Below are 22,540 nucleotides of genomic sequence, written 5' to 3'. Positions count from 1 at the left end.
TCAGACACTCAAAATATAGAATTCTACACACACACACAAAAAATGTTTTTCATGCAATGAAGATGAAGAAGAAACTCAAGGTAATGTAGGAAGAGAATAAAGGGAATAATATAACTTCCGCTCTAAAGTTAGCAAGAAGGCAAAACAGACAAGGGATGAGGGACATAAAAATATAAATTTAGCAAGTTATAATCTCCAAGACCCATGAAGATTGTCCTCCTAAATTATACTATCCCACCCTGAGCACAATTTCCTATTCATTCTATTAAATATAACACCTATTAGGTACCTAACATATACCAGGTACTGTAAAATAGGAAAGTTAAAACAAGCTCTGGATTCATGAAGCTTACAGTGGGGAGAGAAACAGACAAGTAAACAGATCCCTGGAATATACTAAAGTAAGGACTTCCTTAAAGAGTATACTATTAATACAAGGTGCCATGGCACACAGAAAGGAATTAACAAGACTGGACAAGCCAGTGATGTCTTCTTGGGGGATGAGCTGTCCAAGCTGATATTTTCCATTTTATTGTATTTCCTATTCCTCCAGTTCTCTCAATTAATCTTATATTTTTCTGACTTTTAGATTTCATTGAACTCTCCAAACCCTTCTCCCATTGTTCAACAAATTAATCAACTTCACTCCTTTCTATTCCATCCCTCCCCACTAGCCTAGGCTCAGTGATTAGAACCTCTAACACCTTGAATTTCAATATTCTTCTGTTTTATCTGCCTTTCAAATTCCTAAATCAACCCAATCACCTTTCTTTTCCAGTCCTATGCCCAGCAGTTGAGCACCGCCACAGAGAAGTATACAACCTTGCTGTTAGAGCCCTTCTATGATTCAATGGACATGAGCTTGAGCAAACTCAGGGAAGTAGTGGGCAGGGAAGCCACGCGTGCTGCAGTGCGTGGGACCACAAAGAGCTGGACACGACATAGCAACTGAACAACAACAAAATGAGCTCTGCAGAGCCCTGGACAACTTAGGCAACACTAAGCATATTCCTGATGAGCTTTCTCTCCCTAACTCCCCTGCTGCCATTACAAACCTTCACCACTCTCGAGCTTCCCTACCTCCCCCTCCCTTCCATGCCAACTCCAGTCACTGGCCCTTCCTGCTTCTTCAAAATGGTATGAATGATAATTACGCATAGCTGAAAATATGACTTTACACTACTTTTAAGGGTTAAAAAAGTTATGTGTATTGAACTAAGCCAGCAATCTAACATTCTTAACATTGTTTCATTATGAAAACAGATTTGGTCCCAACAAAGGACTTGCAAATAAACTCTGACCTGCTACCTGAACAATTTCAGCTACTAAAATACAACCAAAAAACAAAAGTAATAAGTATACCAACTCTCAAAACTGATAATTAAGTTTACACACCAAAGATCAAGTGACTTTTCTCGGCAGAGAACATGTATCAGGCTTTCCTAGAGTATGACGTATTTTAGGCACAAATCTGATAAATTTAATTTCTAGTCCATAGTAGCCAGAAGCAGCATTCAAGCGTGGGGGTGGGGAGGGGGACGGGGTGGCAAGGCGAAACCCTGCCAGAGTACAGCACAACAGCAGCAAAATTAGCTGATGCAAATGAGAGAGAAACCATAAAACTCAACCCCCCAAAATTATAAATTCAAATAGCAGATCAAAGTAGGACTATTGATCACAGGAGCAAACTACACTTTATGCCTCATGGTATCCTAGGGCATCACAACGGTACAAGCGGGCTATAACACCTGACATATTTTATAATGAAATTTCAGTTAAAGAAAAAAGTTCAAATTGTACCTGGTATTCCATCTGTACATAGTCATAAACATGCTATAATAACCTTACTATAGAAATATTTTCATTAAAATGGTCAAAATAAAATCCATTTTATCACTTAGATTACCTCATGTATTTATAAAATAAATATATTAAATATATTTATTCTCTATGATATATATATGGCATAGATGCCCTGGTTTTTAATTCTAATAGAAAACAGTTGTAAGCTAGTCTTTATTACAAAAATTAAGCTAGTTTTTTGTTTCCAATCATGCTCTTCACTCAAAAATAAGACAATAATTGTATAATTGAAAATTGAGACAATAGTCTGGCTGATTTTTATACACTGCAGGCACAGCACAATTCTACATTCAAGCAAGTAAAACAAACACTAAAGAAAACTGAGTTTTCAGCATCTCTAATCACACAATAGTTAACCAAGTCACTCGTTAGTCAGTTTCTATCCAGCACTGTTTCAAATAAAATTTCTAAAAGTAAAATTATTTCATTAATTGACTTTAAAATAAATCACACAGACCAATGTCTGAAATTTGAGTATACAGCAGAAAGCATAAAAAGAAAAGAAAAATGAAACTGCTTAAAATTTGCACTTAGAATTTGCTTTGGAACTTGATAAAATGATCCCTTAAAATTCATGTGGAAGAATAAAAATAGGAAGAGAGACAAGAAATATTTTAAAAAGAGAAGTTATGCAGGTGACCCTGAACTGTAATACCAAACATTAAAACATATTAAGAAGCTATAATAACTAAAGTAATGTAGTACTGGCAAAAGAAGAGACAATTCGATAGACAAAGCAGAAAACTCAAAAATAATAATTCATTATCTGATAAAGGTAGCATTTCAATTCTGAGAGAAAAGGGAGGTTTATATATTTGTGGTGGTGAGACCACTGGCAAGCGAACTTAAAGTAAAAACTGTTTTGACTCAGAACCCTCCCTGGCACTATATGACAAAATAGTGGATTAAATATTAAACTGTAGAAACTAAAAGCCTGAAATATGAAAAGTACATGATGATTTGTGCAAAAGTTGTGGGTAAGACTTTCTGTCAAAGCGAAGTAATAAAACAAAGGCAGATTTAACTACATTGAAAATGAAAACAAACGTTAAAAAGAAATAAACCTTATGGAAACCAAAAGATGAAGGATATGAGGGGTTGTGCGGAGACTTCTATATTATGATCAATAATGGCTTTATGTCTTTAATATATTAAAAGCCCATAATAATAAACAATGGGAGGAAAATGAGAACTCGGTAAAACTGTGCTCAGAATGTGAACAGACACCCACAAATGAAGAAATACAAATGGCCAAAATAATTCCAAACTCAGTAGTCAAAGGAAAGTTATTATGTAAAATAGTTAAAGAAAAGCACAATGTTTTTCCTGTTAAAATGTCAGAGATGGAAAGGGGTACTCTCACAACTGTTGGTAGGCGTGTAAAAAGTCCAGTTTCCCTGGGGGATAAATTAAGAAACTACTATCAAAAAAGCTTTTAGACTCAGAAAAAATCTTCTTCTAAGACTTTTATATAAGATATTAAGCTTTCATTACATCATTTTCAATAGCAGTATAAAAACTGGAAATAACCAAATGATCCAATAACAGAGGATTAAAAACATAATAGATATCCATATAATGAGTTGTTTACATTCTGTATCAACAGAATTTCTTGTAAGGAGGAAACATATAATCATAGGTAAAAAATTGTAATTTCCTACCCAAAATTAGTAACCACTCTCTAATATATTTTCAGCATTTATGAATCCATTTTTATTGAGTATCTTTTTCAAAGATTAATTTTGACCTTCATATATTTAAAAATAAGTTTTCAAAATCTCAGCATATTTATAATAAAAATAATGAACTGACAGAATGCTATGCGACATACTGCTAAATTTTATATAGCTACCAAAAGTTTTGCAAATCCAGCTACGTGAAAACAAGCACCCGAAACTCACAATGCTGTTATACATTCAGTTACACAACTGGTGTGATAATTAAGTGCAATATAATATACCCAGAGCAATAATCACAGAATTTTCAGAAAGACTAAATATAAATATGTTAAGTAAATTCACAGAACATTTTTAATATTCAGTATTATCCAGACTGCCTACGAAATGGAATATGAAAATAATATTAAACCTCCCCATCAAATCTGACCTGTCAAAGTAACCAAAAATTAACATCCCCAAATCACTGAAAAACTGTGAGACAATGACAACCTAAAAAAGGAGAAATAAAAAGTTAATGGATGACAGTGTTAAGAATAAATATAAAACAAAATCATGTAACATGTAAAATGTATCTTTCCAATTTCAACAATATAAGCATACCAGAAAAGAAGTATTTCATGTATATATTTTCCATATTTCTTTTGTATTGTCCAAAATGGGAGCCATTTACTACATGTAATTATTTAAATTTAAACTAATTAAAACAAAGAGCAGAATTCAGTTGCTCAGTTGCCTCACTCAGTTAATGTACTCAAAAGGTACCTGTGGTTAGTGGCTATCTACTGGCGAGTACAGAAACAGAAATTTCCATCACTACAGAAAGGTCTCCTGGATGGCTTGGTATAATATAGACAAATTAATTTTTCTCTATAATTATAAAAATTTTCTCCACAAAACTGCAAACTTTTCTCCCTACATCTGAAAAATTTTTATAACCTTCCTAAATCAACAGGTTGATGATTATAATCATTCTTTTAAGTACAATGATGATAAGTACTAACAGCACATCGTTTATCATGTGCCAGGAACAATAAACATGGGCCAGTGTTTTTCATGTGCTCTCAGTACCTCACTTAATTTTCATATAAACCATATAAGGTAGATACAAGTCTACAATGCCTTATCTGAAAGAAGTATTCCAGAATTCAGAAGTTTTCAGATTTTACAAAGCTACTACTACACAAAAGTCATATACTACATAACTCTTGAGGGAAGCACTCAAGAGCACAGTAGAATGTATGAATATTAACATGAAAGGTAAGTCAGCCAGTAAATAACCATCAGTTAGGTCCTGGTGCTGCCATCAAAGTAGTTCAGAACAGGTGTTCCCACTGACCAGCATTAGCAACTCGCACTTACACAGTACTACAATCTCAGAATGACAAATCCATGAATTCTTCCCCACAGGCCCAAGGATTTTCATCACAGAATTATTAAATGACTCTTATCTCCCTGAATTTCAAGAATTCATTTCTAAGACTGAACAGAATTTTTTCCCTCTAGTAATTATGTATCTTAAAATAAAAGGCCTGGCTATCTTCTTTTCATGAAATAATTGATAAGAGATATTTAAATACAAATTCAAAACTGTATTTTGTCACATTTATAAAACAATATGCTTTTTCAGTGCAAGTACTTAATTCAAATGGATAACCATTACCTTACTTCATTTCTAAAAGGAAGAAAAGTATAAACCTTCAGCTTCACAGTGCTTTTATGTTCTAAATCAACTTTTGCACATTTTCTCACTTTCAGGAAAGATTATGACCAATTTTATGTTACAATTTGAAAATGTTCATTATTCTTATATTTATAAACTAGTGTATATCTTAAAGCATTCCAAACTGATGAATTTCACAGAAAGTACTACGTGTAATTTAATGAAATTTAAATATCAAGAATTAAAATAAATCATTTAATAGTGACAAAATACAAAAGTAGGACAGATATTTAACTATTCAACAGTGTGGCCATGTTTATTTCAAAATTATGAAATATCACACATATAACCATCCAGTAAGGAGTACATAAGTATTAAGTTTCTATGAAAAATTATACTTTTTATTGGTTCTGATATGGCCTTGCTTAAGAAGATCTGGTGGTTAGACATAAGAAATTGAAACAAATGCTATGATAATATGAAAATACAAATTAATCCAATATTTATTATAAAAATTAGACCTCATCACAAATAACAGTAATTAACCAATTATTCACCTTTCCCATTATTACTTCCTTATACCACACTAGTGACACATAAGTTGGTAAAATTTCATTTGTAAACTAAATTTTGTAAATCAAAATAAGTTTTATTAGTTGAAATGTAGTTTAGCATAATTTGTTAAGAGCACGGACTCTGGAGTTAGACTTCCTGTTTCAAAGCAAGATTTTACCACTTGCTACAATGGCAATTTTTGGTGTTACAAACACCTGTGTCTCAAGTTTCTTCATCTATAAAAGGGAACAAACAACACTACCCTCAAAGGGTTGTGTGAGGAGTAAATGATAATGGTATGTGGAAGTGCTCAGGAGAATGCCTGGTACACACGACAGCATTTGCTATTATCATTGGCCTTATTAAAGCATCTCTGAAACTGTAATAATAATATTAATGTTACCACTTATCACGGTTAAGAATGTCTTTGCTCCAGCCTCCTGAAAAACTTAAATACACCAGGGAAACTCAGTGTTTGAAGGAACCCTGTGGCCGTTTAATACATATCAATTATCAATTCATATATTTTTCCATTAGATCCCTTGATAGTCAGATTAAGATATGGATAGAACTAGGAACACATGCTTTCACAACTCATTTCTTAATGTTATATAATAGCCAAATGATACCATTTCACATACACAACTGTGCCCGTACTCTACTGTAGCAATGTATATATGGTTATTGCCATTTATCCCAAAATTCCCAAGAGAAGAAGCAAATCTTACTGAGAAAATTACACGTTCATTTTTGGACACACTAAGTTTGAGCTGCTAACAGAATACTTAATGGATGTTCCAGAAAGCAGTCAGGAGTACAGACCTAGTTCAGGGAGACCACACTCAGATCATCACTCCGCACCTTGTACTACCATGGGATTTTTCACATCCTACCATGTGACGTTCATTCACCTCCACAACCCTTCTCCACTGCTAGACTATCTAGAAAGCATTCAGGTTTTGCCATACAAGGGCTCAATAATGTTGCTTTTTTTTAAAAAAATGTAAAACTTGCAGAATAGTACAACTAAAAGAGTGAATTTCATTGTCTATAAAGAAAACTCTGATTTAGAAAACACTTTTTTCACCCTGTGGATTTTAGAAAAGGATGAAATTTCATTTGGAAGAGTTCTTAGAAAATATAAGGAGCATTCAAACAAAATCCTTTTTTTTTTTTAATTTGGTCACATGAGAATTACTAAATGCTACCAAGCAGTGAAACCTGACATTATCACCAGGCCTATAAACCTGCAAGAGTACAATATAACCAGGCAAAGAAATTTATAAGAGAGTAAAATAAGGAAGAAAAAACTCAATGAAGATTCCTTGATGTGTGTTTAAATTAATTTAATAAATCATTCAAAATACCTGCAATGTGGGTTGAAAAGATTTTACTTTCTAATTTACAGGCTACTTGAGTTCAATAACTTTAAATGAAAAGCCTCTGGACCCTTCTTAGAATATATTATTCAAAAAGCTATGATAAGGAGCATAGAGCAAAAGTGTTAAGTTACAAGCATGGTAAGGTAAAGCTGCTGTCATTTCCAACCCCGCCAGGAACTGTTTGACCGCCAATCCTTTAGTTTAAAATCAGTAGAAGCACGTCCTAGAGAATGCTGCATTCAAAGTATTTCTCACCCAAACCTAAAATATGGTCAGTCCTATCAAGCCTCTCTAATAGGAAGACAGACCAGCTGCCAGCTCTGTATTTAACAGCAGATCCTGACAATTCCATTTGTGCCTGACAACTAGTCACCTTTCAGTGAAGCCATTCCCTGGAAATGACACTACAATATTGTTACTTATTTAGAGGTCACGGAGTCAAGAAAAAACAGCTCATTTGTGGTGAATGGCTGGGGAAGACAGTAGCTGGAGAGGATTAAAAGAAGCAACACAATACACACTGGCTTAGAAGAACTGTGAAAATGCAGAGGAAAAAGAGTAAAGATTCACAGAATCAAATTCCTACAACATGAAATAAACACAGAGACTTAAGGCTGCATTTTCTCATTTAAAATCATATAAGCAAGGATCAAATGCATATTGATTCTAATTTTATATAATCAAAAGCCTGAAAACATTATGCTATCAGAAAATATTGATAAATTAAAAAAGGATTCCCCTAATCTTGGCCCCATTTTTCTGTTCTATGAAGCAATTCATAAGAAGAAAAAAATAACTTCAGACTATAATGATGAATGTAACTATTAGAGGTAGCCTCTCTATGAGGTCTGAAATAGAAGGAAAATGTACATTTCTTCCAAAGCTGTGGCCAACAATAACTTTTGCATTCTGAATCCAGCTTAAGCACATTAGTTGGGAAGATGTTTGCAAAAGTATTTAATAAGAAAGTGCTGAATTTAGCTTTTATTTTCTTTTTTTCCTCAGTTTTCTTAAGTGGCATACAGTCTATCCAATGCACTAAGTAGAACCTCTTTTAAGTATAAATGACAAAAGGAAATACAGCTTTCTTCTTACAGAAAGCTGTTTTTATAGATCAGGGGTCGTCAAACTTTCTGTAAAGGGCCACAGAGTAAATATTTTCAGCTTTACAGGCCATGTGGTCTCTGTCACAAATACTCAACTCTGCCATGAAGCATGAAAGAAGCAATAGATAATAGATAAACAATGCCTCTGACTGTGGTCCAATAAAATCTCATTTTTTAAAATAAGCAGCCAGTCTATGGCTATAGTTTGCTGATCTCAGCTATAAAGCATGTTTTTTCACCTAATAATAAATATACTATTTTAATAAATAATACCAAATTTGAAATATGATAGCTTAGAGTTGCTTTAAAATAATTTCATTTTTAAAAAGTGAGGACTAGGGGAAAAGGTTAAAGAAGACTGGCAAAACAATTACCGTTAGTCTGAGGATGGATGTATGGAGTTCACTATACTATTCCAATGATTTTATGAGTTTGAAATTTTCAAAATTAAAAGATTTTAAAATGACAAAGTAAATTAATGAACTGGCTCTACAGGAAAATGAATTTCCTTGCTTTATATTATAAACATTCTAAAACACGTTTAGTAGTTTTTAAACATAATTAACAGTACAACATAAAATTTTAGCGTACAGCTACTATACTACAGCTAAAATCTTTAAATATACAAAGTGTATACAAGCATAAACCCTTAAAAGTTTCCATAATTTAAAAGACAGCCTAACTTCATACAACTCCTAAATTAACACATTTAATTTAGTCTTATCTTTCCTAACAAAATGTGTTACCAATTATTGGTTTTAGAATATAATTATTTTATAGGGTATATATTACTTATGTTAACATATCATAGGCTTATTATTTTTCACATGAATCATTTTTATTAGTTTTAAACTCTAAGCAATGAATAATAATAGAAACAATTCACATAAACAAACACTGCTTAAGGTCTTCAATAACTGAGAGTTTAAAGGCATCCCAAGACCAAAGTTTGAGAACCTGTGACTTAAATGTTTCCAATGCTGTTTAAAGTATGTTTACCAAGCAACTATTAAATACATGCTCAAACTCATTTTTCCATTTTTCCTCTGAAGGATAATCATCTCACAAGGGAGTTAATCCACTATGAAGACTATCAATATACACCCACTTAAAACTTCAACAGAAACATTCTTTTAAAATTGCTGGGTATGTCATGAATAATGTAGCCACAGGAAAAGAAGAGCTCTAATGTGCTGTCCCCCATATGCAGAAAATTGTCTCCTGAACCAATAATAAAGAAAAACCAATATGTGCCAGCAGACATTTCTAATAAATCTGCTACCTCTCATCAGATCAAGTTATGCAGTCTCAATGAAAGAAGCCAGAAATCAAGCTGAAAAGAGCCTTAGGAAAGAAATCTTAATGAATACACAATTTCTGAAAAAAGAAATAAATGTGTTTTTTAAATGTCCTAAGTTTTTTCTCCAGTTCTGAAACACAGAAGTATTATAAAAACTGAAAACCAAATGAGGTTCATGGAATTATTATGACGGACATTTGAGAAAAACTTGAGAACTCTGTGAAAATATTTCCAAGTATTCAAGAATAAAATCAATGTCAAGATTTTCTAGATCTAAAGTACAATAAACAATCCGTAATACAGATCTGGGTAAACGGTAGCTAGGCACACATGTCTACATGAGTACGCATTCTTTTATGAAGATGAGCCATACTTTTGGAACAGCGGTATCACCGCTGCATTTTTAACCAATCTGCCCCTTCTGTACTTGGCTATTTAAAATGTTATCAGACTATTTCATTCTTTTACTTAAGTACAAATTTGCAAGTTAAGTTTTATAAATCTGGTTATTTCTGCTGTCTTCTGTCAACATGAACAAACTTAAAGAGTAGTAAGTGAGACACACAGCCGTACTCACATCATACTCTGCAGCTCTGCAGTGAAACTTACAGACTTCCCTGTGCTTCTTCCACTTGAAGAGGCAGCAGACATGGGGCTGGCTGCAGTATTATTCATCTAAATAAAAAAGAGAACCCAGCTTACAAAATGTATTTAGCTATAAGTAAATGCATAGAAAAGGGAAGCAATTATAAATTACTTCAAAAATGACAGAAATTTTTTAAATTCTGATTTGTCTTATGTAAAAATCTGATTTATCTATACTTGTTCTTTATTAAAATCAAATAAAGGCAAGGTAGAAAACTGCTTCGTCAAATATGATATCAAAAAACTGCTGTGTGATAAACTTTTCATTACATATTTTACAGTAAGTATTGGGAGAAATATACTCATTAAAGTATTTTAACAGAGCTCAGTGGTTTTCAAAATGTGTTCCAGGGAGCCCTAAGATTCCCTGGCAATATTTCAGCAAGTTCCCAGTTTCAGTGAGCTCCCACTGGCCATCCTGAACACAAGAACTCTGATTTTTCTATTTTATATATTGGGGTTTCAAGTAACACTTTATTTAAAGAAAAAGTTGCACAGCTATAAGATACAAAATTACAAAACCAAAACATGACCTAATTCCCATTTGAACCACAGCCAAAAATACGAATAATAGAAATAAAGCCAATCAGTAGATCAGAAGTTAGCACTGTGATATGTTATAGTCTTATGGTTAAATAATACCAATTTAAAATGTGATTTCTTTTCCCAATAAAAATAAGCTGATGCATAATGGGGAAACTAGATGCCAATCCTAATATACACCATTTTATTTACTGTATGTGGCAGTCCATTAAATAAGAATTAGTGAAAATAACATTTAAGTAATAAAAGTAGATAAAAGCCTTGGCTTTTATCTCAAGGACACAGTAAGTGCTCAACAAATGTTAGTTACTATTTTATGTTTAAATAAATTTTTCAATACTATGACTTTCTTTACAAAGTAGTTTGCAGAGTTAAAGAAGAATGAACAAATCTAAAATATATAATAAAATTAAGCAGTACTAAGAAATGTAAGTATAATAAAAATAATGAGGAGTCAAGAGTCAGACCGCTAAGGTTAGAAGCCTAGCTCCACTAATTTACTAGCACTTGGGGCAAGTTCCTTAATTTCTTTATACCTCAGTTACCTCATCTGTGAAATGGTAATGATGGGTTGTTTTAAGGATTAAATGAACTAACATGAACAAAGCATCCAGAACAGTTCTGAGCAGTCAGTATACAATGTTAACTATTATAAACAGAAAGAACTCAAGAATTCTCCCTTTCTTGATGTGCTAAGAACTTTTTATTTTTTTTTTTTTTTTTTTTTTTCACTTTACAATATTGTATTGGTTTTGCCATACATCAACAAGCATCCACCACGGGTGTACACGTGTTCCCCATCCTGAACCCCCCTCCCACCTCCCTCCCCATACCATCCCTCTGGGTCATCCCAGTGCACCAGCCCCAAGCTTCCTGTATCCTGCATCGAACCTGGACTGGCGGTTCGTTTCTTATATGATATTATACCTGTTTCACTGCCATTCTCCCAAATCATCCCCTCCTCCCTCTCCCACAGAGTCCAAAAGACTGTTCTATACATCTGTGTCTCTTTTGCTGTCTCGCATACAGGGTTGTCGTTACCATCTTTCTAAATCCCATATATATGCATTAGTATACTGTATTGGTGTTTTTCTTTCTGGCTTACTTCACTCTGTATAATAGGCTCCAGTTTCATCCACCTCATTAGAACTGATTTAAATGTATTCTTTCTAATGGCTGAGTAATACTCCATTGTGTATATGTACCACAGCTTTCTTATCCATTCATCTGCTGATGGACCTCTAGGTTGCTTCCATGTCCTGGCTATTATAAACAGTGCTGCGATGAACATTGGGGTACACGTGTCTCTTTCAATTCTGGTTTCCTCAGTGTGTATGCCCAGCAGTGGGATTGCTGGGTCGTATGGCAGTTCTATTTCCAGGTTTTTAAGGAATCTCCACACTGTTCTCCATAGTGGCTGTACTAGTTTGCATTCCCACCAACAGTGTAAGAGGGTTCCGTTTTCTCCACACCCTCTCCAGAACTTATTGCTTGTAGACTTTTGGATCACAGTCATTCTGACTGGTGTGAAATGGTACCTCATTGTGGTTTTGATTTGCATTTATTTGATAATGAGTGATGTTGAGCATCTTTTCATGTGTTTGTTAACCACATCTGTACGTATTCTTTGGAGAAATGTCTATTTAGTTCTTTGGCTCATTTTTTGATTGGGTCGTTTATTTTTTGAACTGCAGGAATTGAGCTGCAGGAGTTGCTTGTATATTTTTGAGATTAGTTGTTTGTCAGTTGCTTCATTTGTTATTATTTTCTCCCATTCTGAAGGCTGTCTTTTCACCTTGCTTATAGTTTCTTTTGTTGTGCAGAAGCTTTTAATTTTAATTAGATCCCATTTGTTTATTTTTGCTTTTATTTCCAATATTCTGGGAGGTGGGTCATAGAGGATCGATCCTGCTGTGATGTATGTCGGAGAGTGTTTTGCCTTTGTTCACCTCTAAAAGTTTTATAGTTTCTGGTCTTATGTTTAGATCTTTAATCCATTTTGAGTTTATTTTTGTGTATTGTGTTAGAAAGTGTTCTAGTTTCATTCTTTTACAAGTGGTTGACCAGTTTTCCCAGCACCACTTGTTAAAGAGACTGTCTTTTTTCCACTGTATATTCTTGCCTCCTTTGTCAAAGATAAGGTGTCCATATGTGCGTGGGTTTATCTCTGGGCTTTCTATTTTGTTCCATTGATCTATATTTCTGTCTTTGTGCCAGTACCATACTGTCTTGATGACTGTGGCTTTGTAGTAGAGCCTGAAGTCAGGCAGGTTGATTCCTCCAGTTCCATTCTTCTTTCTCAAGATTGTTTTGGCTATTCGAGGTTTTTGGTATTTCCATACAAATTGTGAAATTATTTGTTCTAGCTTTGTGAAAAATACCATTGGTAGCTTGATAGGGATTACATTGAATCTATAGATTGCTTTGGGTAGTATACTCATTTTCACTATATTGATTCTTCCGATCCATGAACATGGTATATTTCTCCATCTATTAGTGTCCTCTTTGATTTCTTTCATCAGTGTTTTATAGTTTTCTATATATAGGTCTTTAGTTTCTTTAGGTAGATATATTCCTAAGTATTTTATTCTTTTCATTGCAATGGTGAATGGAATTGTTTCCTTAATTTCTCTATTTTCTCATTATTAGTGTATAGGAATGCAAGGGATCTCTGTGTGTTGATTTTATATCCTGCAACTTTACTATATTCATTGATTAGCTCTAGTAATTTTCTGGTGGAGTCTTTAGGGTTTTCTATGTAGAGATGATTATCTCAATAGATGCAGAGAAAGCCTTTGATAAAATTCAATATCCATTTATGATTAAAAAAAACTCTCCAGGAAGCAGGAATAGAAGGAACATACCTCAACATAATAAAAGCTATATATGACAAACCCACAGCAAACATTATCCTCAATGGTGAAAAATTGAAAGCATTTCCCCTAAAGTCAGGAACAAGACAAGGGTGCCCACTCTCACCACTACTATTCAACATAGTTTTGGAAGTTTTGGCCACAGCAATCAGAGCAGAAAAAGAAATAAAAGGAATCCAAATTGGAAAAGAAGAAGTAAAACTCTCACTGTTTGCAGATGACATGATCCTCTACATAGAAAACACTAAGAACTTTTATATGACAAATTTAGATTATCCTTACTTCACCATCACAAAGTTTAAGTAACTTGAATATTTTCACTAGAAGACCTCAATATAATTCAACAAATATTAATCAGTTTCCTTATAAAATAAGTTCTGTTTTCACACTGACATCAGTGCTGCTACTAGTCAGCCTGGCTCAAAATCTCAAGTCATCATCCTTGATTCCTTTTCCTGCACCCTTAAATTTGCTAAGAAGTCAAATAAATTCTACTTTATGTTTCTACCTCCTCCCTTTCTTGTTGAGTTCTATTTATAGCTTCTTTCTTGCATCTCAGTGTACTCTCCACACTGCTTTCAAACGTATTTCTTAATACATCCTCTAACCTGACCACTTTGGTGGGCAACAGAGACTAAAATTGATAAAGGAAACCTGAACCAGTCATTCACTGACGGCTGAGATAGAAAGGCGGAGCACCATGAGTGAAAGAGTGGGCTTCCCTGGTGGTTCAGAAGGTAAAGAATCTGCCTGCAATGCAGGAGACCTGGGTTCAATCCCTGGGCTGGGGAGATGCTGCCAAGAAGGGAACGGCTACCCACTCCAGTATTCTGGCCTGGAGAATTCCATGGACTGTATAGTCCATGGGGGTCACAAAAAGTTGGATGCGACTGAGCAATCTTCACTTTCACTTCCATGAGTGAAAGCTCAAAAAATTAACTACTACAAACTACTGTCTGAGATGGGCCACATATGAAGCTTCTGATAAGGCAAAAGGACAGAGACCTAAGGCAAGCAGCATTCTAGCTGGGTGGCTAGATCTGGAACATCCCAATAGCATTCTGTGGCAGGACCAACTCTATGCCAACAAAACCCCTCTCTAATCTGAGGGGCCTAAGGGCCAGGCAAAATTCATTCAACAGAGAATGTAAGAGCAGAGAAAGAAGAAGGTTTCACTCAAACTGAGCCTGAAAACCAAAATTCTAAAGAAGTTATGAAAAATCATCGATCTTTTTAAGCCTGAATTTGTCCTGTTTGTTCACAAAGACTTTTGGTGGGGGTGGGGGAGGGGGGGATAAGTACTTTTTTCCTACAAATATTAGAGAGAAAGAGGAAACACCATTTGGACCTCAGTTTAAAAAAAAAAATTATTTTATCATCAGTCCAAGACTGGGGAAAAATAAGACAGGAAAGCAAGTACTTCCAGGAACAGTCCTACAGAATCAGAATACATTGATTAAAAAAGGAACTTGGCTATCCCATTGAATTTAGAAAATGTTTCACTTGTCCCAAGAGAAACTGACAAGAGATATGACATCCTGGAGAAGATGTTAAACTTAAAGATTACATGTTAACCCCATTCTCCAAAAGCAGTCATGATTTAGGCTGACTCATGTCAGATCTGAGGGCATGCCATTCTGTGGGACTCTTCTGAGAGACTGCCAGAGTAATTTTCATTTTGCAAATCCAGTCACCTTGCTTTAACACTCTCTGAAGAGACATTTCAGAAAGTAACTTCATAGCAAAACTCCAGCTTTCTTAGATTGTGCCCCTGCTGCAAATGTTTCATATCAAGAGTATTTATTAGTAAGAGGGAAAAGGTCCCAATTCTAGTTTATTATAACCATGATCATCCTTTCACAGTCAAGTTATTTAATTCTTAAATCAAACAGGTGGATAACATTTTTCTTGACATGATGAGCTGATAGTGCATTAGAATCTTTAAAATTATTTCCTGTGCCCACATTTTGTTTGATGATGGGGATAATTAACTTCTTTAGACATTAACTTTTTTACACATCAAAGTCCTATCATTCCAATGCTTTATTTCCTATCTCCCAGACATTAAAAAAAATAAATGTCGGTTAAAAGCAGAAGCACTCAAGTCAATTTTCTCTAATAAATATAGTTAACATGGAACTGAAAACCTACTGTAATCTTCTCAATGGGTTAATGTCCTACAGTTGTTTTAGCTTTCAATTGAAATGCAGCTGTTTGCCATATTTTACAAAATGAATTCAGATGTGCAGATGGAGGCCTAGATTATTTCAACATGCCACAGTTTAAATGTGAACTCAAGGAATAAGTTCATCACTGATTAATACTTATATTTAAACCTGATCATTCAGCCAATAGCCAATATTACATCACATCTGTAAAATTCTGTGCCAGAGTATAAAGACTGGTATCTTTTAATAAAAATAATGGAATTTGAGGATATACCCCTTTTCTTAGAAAATATGACAAAAAAAATGTTTTAATGTAATAAAGTTATACATCACAAATGTGAATTAAGGAAAAATGTAATGAACCTGTTACTCGGTTTCTGTTTATAGCTCCTATTTTTAGTGACTAAATGACCAAAGAAATACCATGCAACATCTTTAGCCTAAAATACCTCAGAGTTGAAAACTTTATTACTAGTTAAAACACCTTCAAAACAATGTCAAAATCTGGATTGTGAAATCCATCAGTCTACCCATTTATTAAAAGATAGCAGAATTTTTTGTTTCATTCTTGAGAAAAATTAATTCAGCAGACCTCTGTACTGATTCTGAGCATCTAAGAGTCTCAATTTCAATCATTTATAATCTGAGCATCCTACATAATATAAAGTAATAATCCCAAATAATATAAAGTATAATGTTCTGTTATAATCAGAACATTTTCATTTTTATAGAACTCCAAAGGCAGGAAGAGATTATGGTTAAACCAACACTATTACACACATTTCAGCTTTACTGCCTAAAAAAAAAAGCTCAAGTTATATCATGATATAAATTTCCTCCTGCTGTGAAAAATACCACCAAATGATCAATCACTGAGAATATAAAAAATAAAAAAAACAAATTAAAATGTGCAAAATTTTAAAACTTCTATGTCTAGTTGGGGATAACACAATAGTAATTCCAATATATTTATATACACCCCAATTCAAGTTAATACCTACTATAACTTGGTAGTAACAGTCAACTAATCTCTCGTTTAGTTTCTTGATATGTCAAGAATAATTTATCTCAGAGGAGTACTGTAAAGAAGGCAGTGGCTACAACATATGAGCACTCAAAAAATACACTTGAATTGAAAATATCAAAACACTTGTAAAACACGAAAATTCCCTCTAGATAGATTATAAACTACGCTTACATATCTCAGTTGGCTACATGAGCAATTTTTTTTTACCTACTGACAAAGAAGCTGTGACACAATGGTCAGAGACACGTGAAGTTCTATCTTTTCTTTAGTTTCATATTAATGTAGGTTTCTACTCTATGTGCTTTCTTTTTTTTCCCCATGTGTTTTCATATACAGTACTCTCCTTAAGAAATACTGAGTTTCCTAAGTATTAACTCTTAAACGAGTTTCAAAAAAATTTTTATTCTTTGCAAAAATGTTTCTTACACACAGCCAATCTGCCTGTCAGATCATCCTAAAATACATGACATCCAAAACCCTGAGAAAATGGCAAGCTCACTTTTCCAATATCAAAAACACTTGTTTCTATATAAAATAATACACAATTGAGTGACAATGGTTAACTTTCCAGATATTTGGAATCAATTATACTTCTAATAATAAGAAGTAAGTATATTTGACAAGGATGTCAAAAAAGGAGATCTCTTAAACATCAAGATTCTCTTCTAGTCCAGACTCACATTTTAAAAATATTAACTGTTATGAGAAGTCCATATTAAGTACAAACAATTCAATAAAATATCTCATGTGGTTAAAAACACACTTAACGTGACTAAACAGAAAAAGGAGGGGGACATTTTCTGGAGGCATGTATAAAAGAGATGAGTTTGCATAAGCATTTCAGAATTTATAAAGGATCTTTCACCTGTATTAGCTCACATTTGTTCAAAACCATCCTATTAGGCATGTGTTCCCCCCAACTAACAAAGAAGAGTGAAAACACTGGGTGAAGGCCACAAATCTAACACACAAAAACGCGCTCTGATCTTAGATAACCCACAATAGCCAGTCCACCTACACACATACAAAAATTCACCCATCTTCTACCTTAGTGCCTAGTTTTAACACACTAAAATATGAATTACTGAGAAGTAGTACCAGGGAACTTGTCATTACGTTTTCTTAGAGACTGATAACTTTAAAAATTAAGTTCAGGAATTCTTTGCTTAAAAGTAAATCTCAGGCAAACAGATAAACAACTATAACTATAACGGGCAAAGTATAACTATGCACGCTGGCAGGCGGAAAAAAAAAGTGAAAGTGTTAGGCGTTCAGTCGAGTCCGACAACCCCATGGACTGTCGGGAGGGGGGACCAAAGACATCTGAAGTTCAGAACTACAGTTTGAAAATCACTAATTTCATCCAAATCCCTCATTTTTCAGGTGAGGATACTGAAGTCCAGAGGGGTTTCTTGAACTGCCCAAGGACACATCACTATTTAGCGATACAGCTGGGATTAAAACTGAGGTCCCCTGACTTCTGGTCCAGAGTTCTTTCTACTATCCCACAAGGAACACACAAATAAAAGTTGGTTATAATTAACTCACAAGTCCTCCACAATGTGTTTGTCATAGTGAACTTTGTTGTGAAGTATCTGTCTATGCCAACTCACGGTTTAGCAGGTAAAGAGCTAGGCTCTGGAGTTCAAATACAGGCTCTAACACTTACCAGGTGACCTTGGGCAAGTCACTCACCTCCCTGCCTCAGTTCCCTCATCTTTAAAAAGGAGATTAAAAGTACTCCTCTCATAGGCGACATCAAGTAATGGACACAAAGCACCAAGGACAGTGCCTGGTACCTAGAAATACTCAGTTCATCATGATGATGACGATGATGATGAACCCAACAAAAGTACAGTTTCTTGAAAACATATCCCAAAGTACTACTATTAAACATGCATATCCTCAGAGAAAGAATACTATGCTTAGGAGTAGTCTTTTAAAGATTCAGAAACAAATTAATATGAAAAAAAAAGTGAAATATAAAGGATCCAGTCAAAAAAACCTCTACAGCATTTGAAATAGCAAAAGCATACTTTAAGCTTTGTAAGTAATGTATATTTGTATATTTTATAATTTTAGAAGTTCACATATTTACTGCCCTGTGAAAATTCAAGGAACACAACAGTTTTTCAGCAACTAATACATACTATATGCCAGACAGAATGTTATTTTCATATTCATAAACTTAAACTTCAATATCCACTATTAGATATTATCAGAGGCAGCAATGTAAACAAAGAATCTTACATATCCATTCCAGAAAGTAAAGACTCATCAGTACCACCTATTAAGGGGGAATGACATCTTTGGATAAATAAGATAGAGCATTAGTTTGGAACACATGAAGTGCCCATGAAAACATTGGTTTTTCCCTTAGCAGTTAGTATAGAGTTGTTTGGGGCAGGGAATATACTGGAAACAGATCAGTTAAGCACCATTGCCGGGACTTACAGTATTATTTGTAAAAGAGAATGATCTTATGTATGTGCTGATTCACAAATTAAAATACATGCAGTTTTTGCAGATTTAAGGCCAGTCTTTACTGGAGGTAGGAGGTAGACCAGTTGAGACTCAACCAGTTAAATTAACGTCTGAAAGACAATTTACGCAGTTCTCATCTGAAGCCTCCAGTAATCCTGTGAGGAGGTAGGTTAAGGTTAGGTCCTAATCCTATTTTACTGATGAGGAAATTGAGACTCAGAAAAGTTAAACATCTCAACTGAAATCATAGGGCAGAAAACGTGTACACCTGGATTTTGGAATTAGTTAAAACTAATGCAAAATGCATCTCCAGATCCATTACTTGATAAACTTAAGGCTAGAGCAGCTAATACTTGCTGAGTACTTCTGTGCTTTGCTGCACCCAGCACTGCACCCAACACATCACAGGGGTTACTGCATTTAACCCTCAGCAGTGAGGAATCAAACCAAATGTGTTTGACTCTCAATAAAGTATTTTAATCCACTACACTATAAATTCAATTAACACAATAATGCATTAGATTGAACTATTATTCTTTACTATTTAAGTGAAACCAGTCTTTAACGTGGTAAGCAGATTTCTAACTAATTTCATCGCTCAATTTCACCATACAGTAAAACAGGTATGATTTTCAACAAGAATACTCAGTGTTCTGATTTGACTGGCATGGTCCAACTTTCTTTGCAGATTTTACAACAAAATATTTTTTTAGAGAAAACCAACAATCAAAGTACCCAAGATTGCTAGCCAATTATACTGAGAAAAGTAGAAATTTTTAATTATCAGTGGCTTAAGCGGACAGGTCACTTGCTGGCCTTACTCCAGACAGCTCATGTGTTATTTATGCACATGAGCAATATCTGTCACTACTTCAAAGTGAGTACATTTCTGAGACCACAGTACATTTACTCCTCCTAAAATTATATACTCCAGATTTCAACAAGCTTAAAAGGAGGGTGACCATATTATTATGTGGACCCAACTGGAACATTTTTTAAAATGAAAGGGTCCCTATTAATAATTATGCAGAGACAAACAGGCTCTAAACCATGACTGACCCAAAAAAGCAGGGTATACAGTCACCCTACACAAGAGCAATCCATTTGATTTGTATGTTATGGGGTATTCTCTGTATATGCTTTATTTATGAGCTTCCAGTTTTTGTTCCAGATCCAAGGATTACCATCAGCCTTGAGACAAAGGGTACCACTCTACAGACACCAGACCAGAGTTAAGGGTGTGTTATCGATAAATAAAGTGGGTTTTTTTTTTAAGGTTTTCTTCAAAACTTAACTTTATAAACATTTGCTTAAAAAAAAAAAAAAAACTATATTTCAAAGAAAGCATCCTTGCAAAATACTGCCAAATTTCAGGCTTCTCTCTTCAAGAGTTTTGAATACCAGTAACTACAAAACTATTGCAATGGCCCAATGCTCAAAGTTTACTATTACAGTTAATGAAAAACACGATCTTTCAAACTGAAAAAACTTTAGGAATAAAAGAGTTGAAAGGTTTTCACTGAAAACTAACTAAAGTGATAAAAGATAGTGGACACCCAGTCACAGTACAATAATGGTTAAAGGAAACTCCACTTCATATTATTACGACTCTCCAGATGAATCTGGCATTAGCTGTACAACCTAGGAGTCAAAAGAATGCTTTGCTTTAATTTGCAAGCTGTAAATAAGTATTAACAGACCCAAGCTTTGAACTACAGTATTTGAATGAAAGGTATTATTTGAATATAATTATGATTCCCTAAGGCAACAAATGTTCTAAGAACTGGCTTCTCCAACTTAAAATTCAACCAAATCAAGAATTGGAAAAGGTCTCAGGGCCTAGATTCTAGACCTATGCTGTCCAACAAGGCAGCCACTAGCCACAAGCCGCTATTTATATTTCAATTAATTTTGTTTGCTTAGTTGCTAGGTCCTGTTGGCTTCTTTTGCAAACCATGGACTGCAGCCTTCCAGACTCCTCTGTCCATGGGATTTTCCAAAGAATACTGCAGTGGGTTCCTTCTCCAGGGGATCTTCCCGACATCAATTAATTTAAATAAAATTAAAAATTAAATTCCTAAGTGCACTAGCCATACTTCAAATGCTTAAGAGCAACTTGTGTCTAGTGGGTACCATATTAGGAAAGCAGAGATTACAGAATATTTCCGTAACGACAGGAAGTTCCACTGGACAGGGCTGCTCTAGATCTTTTCTTAAATGTTCCCAGAGACAAGAAACGTGCAATAGCACACTAAAGGGCACTTTCTTTTTGCAAAATAGTAACTATCAGGAAACTTATTCATAACAGTCAAATCCATCCTCTCTCAAACATCTACCAGAAATTCCACGAGTTCCGTACTCAATTTGGTCTTCAAGTAAATCTTCATAGACAAATTTAATTCTACTTCCAAAGTTCTATCCCTCACATACACTAAGACTCTAGATCTTCCCCTCCCAGATAAATTCATCATCATTTCTTTGCAAGGAAATATTGGTAGCTAAAGTCTTATAACCTCAGGGAGTTAAGCTCATTTATCCCCGTGTACATTAATAACACATTTCCAGGAACGCCTCTGAGCGCCACATATTACATTCCACTGCCCCCTATAAATTGAGGCCAGTTTCATTTTCTCACTTAGAAAGCCAGGTCACAGTCATTCTGAATTCCTTAAAACAGAGAGATAAAAATGGCAGGTAATTAATCAGTGCTCAGAGCTTGCAATAAGCATTTAACCTGTATTATCTCATCTAATCCTCACATTTCTGAGATAGGCTACTACTACCCCCATTTGACAGACCAAAACACCCAGCCAAAAACACGCTAAATAATTTCCCCAGGGATAACAGATGTGGGGAGAGTCAATTTTTTCCCTTTCCAGGATGCTACACCTCTTCTAACACTACCTAACTCTTCTTTCACCTCGCCCATAAAGCAACAATTTCCTTCTTTAAGAATTATTTCCCCCTAAACACGGCCTAGATGACAGGCGGAAGGTGCTTCTTAACACACCCAGCGGTACCCGCTCTCACCCGCCCGCCCAACTCCCCTGGCCCCACGCCCACCCGCCAACGGGGAGGAGTCAAGGCCAACTCCACACTCCGCGGGCGAACCCGGGCGCCTCGCGGGGCCGGCGGCTCCGGAGACGCTGCTTCGGTTCTCCCCTCGGCCTCCGGCGCGAACGCCCGGGACCCCCCGCGGCCGTCCCCCGGGGACAGGGGCCGGGGCAGGGCCCAGACACGTGGGTTCGGCGCCCC

At 35.0% G+C, this 22,540-nt stretch overlaps 2 protein-coding genes across 13 annotated transcripts in view; one reads left to right on the top strand and one right to left on the bottom strand.

Moving 5' to 3' along the window:
• Window positions 1-22,540, top strand: part of RUNX2 (RUNX family transcription factor 2) — a 232,353-nt gene that overhangs the window by 24,583 nt on the left and 185,230 nt on the right. The gene's annotated exons all lie outside the window — the stretch shown is intronic.
• Window positions 1-22,540, bottom strand: part of SUPT3H (SPT3 homolog, SAGA and STAGA complex component) — a 414,689-nt gene that overhangs the window by 391,890 nt on the left and 259 nt on the right. For all 8 annotated transcript variants that reach the window (XM_070361261.1, XM_070361263.1, XM_070361256.1 and 5 more), the window contains exon 2: window positions 10,123-10,220. In XM_070361261.1, the coding sequence (XP_070217362.1) occupies window positions 10,123-10,220 (98 nt within the window). The remainder of the gene's footprint in view (window positions 1-10,122; window positions 10,221-22,540) is intronic.

This window comes from Bos mutus, chromosome 23, assembly GCF_027580195.1.
Source record: "Bos mutus isolate GX-2022 chromosome 23, NWIPB_WYAK_1.1, whole genome shotgun sequence".
Classification (NCBI taxonomy): domain Eukaryota; kingdom Metazoa; phylum Chordata; class Mammalia; order Artiodactyla; family Bovidae; genus Bos; species Bos mutus.
This window is presented reverse-complemented; position numbering and strand designations above follow the sequence as displayed.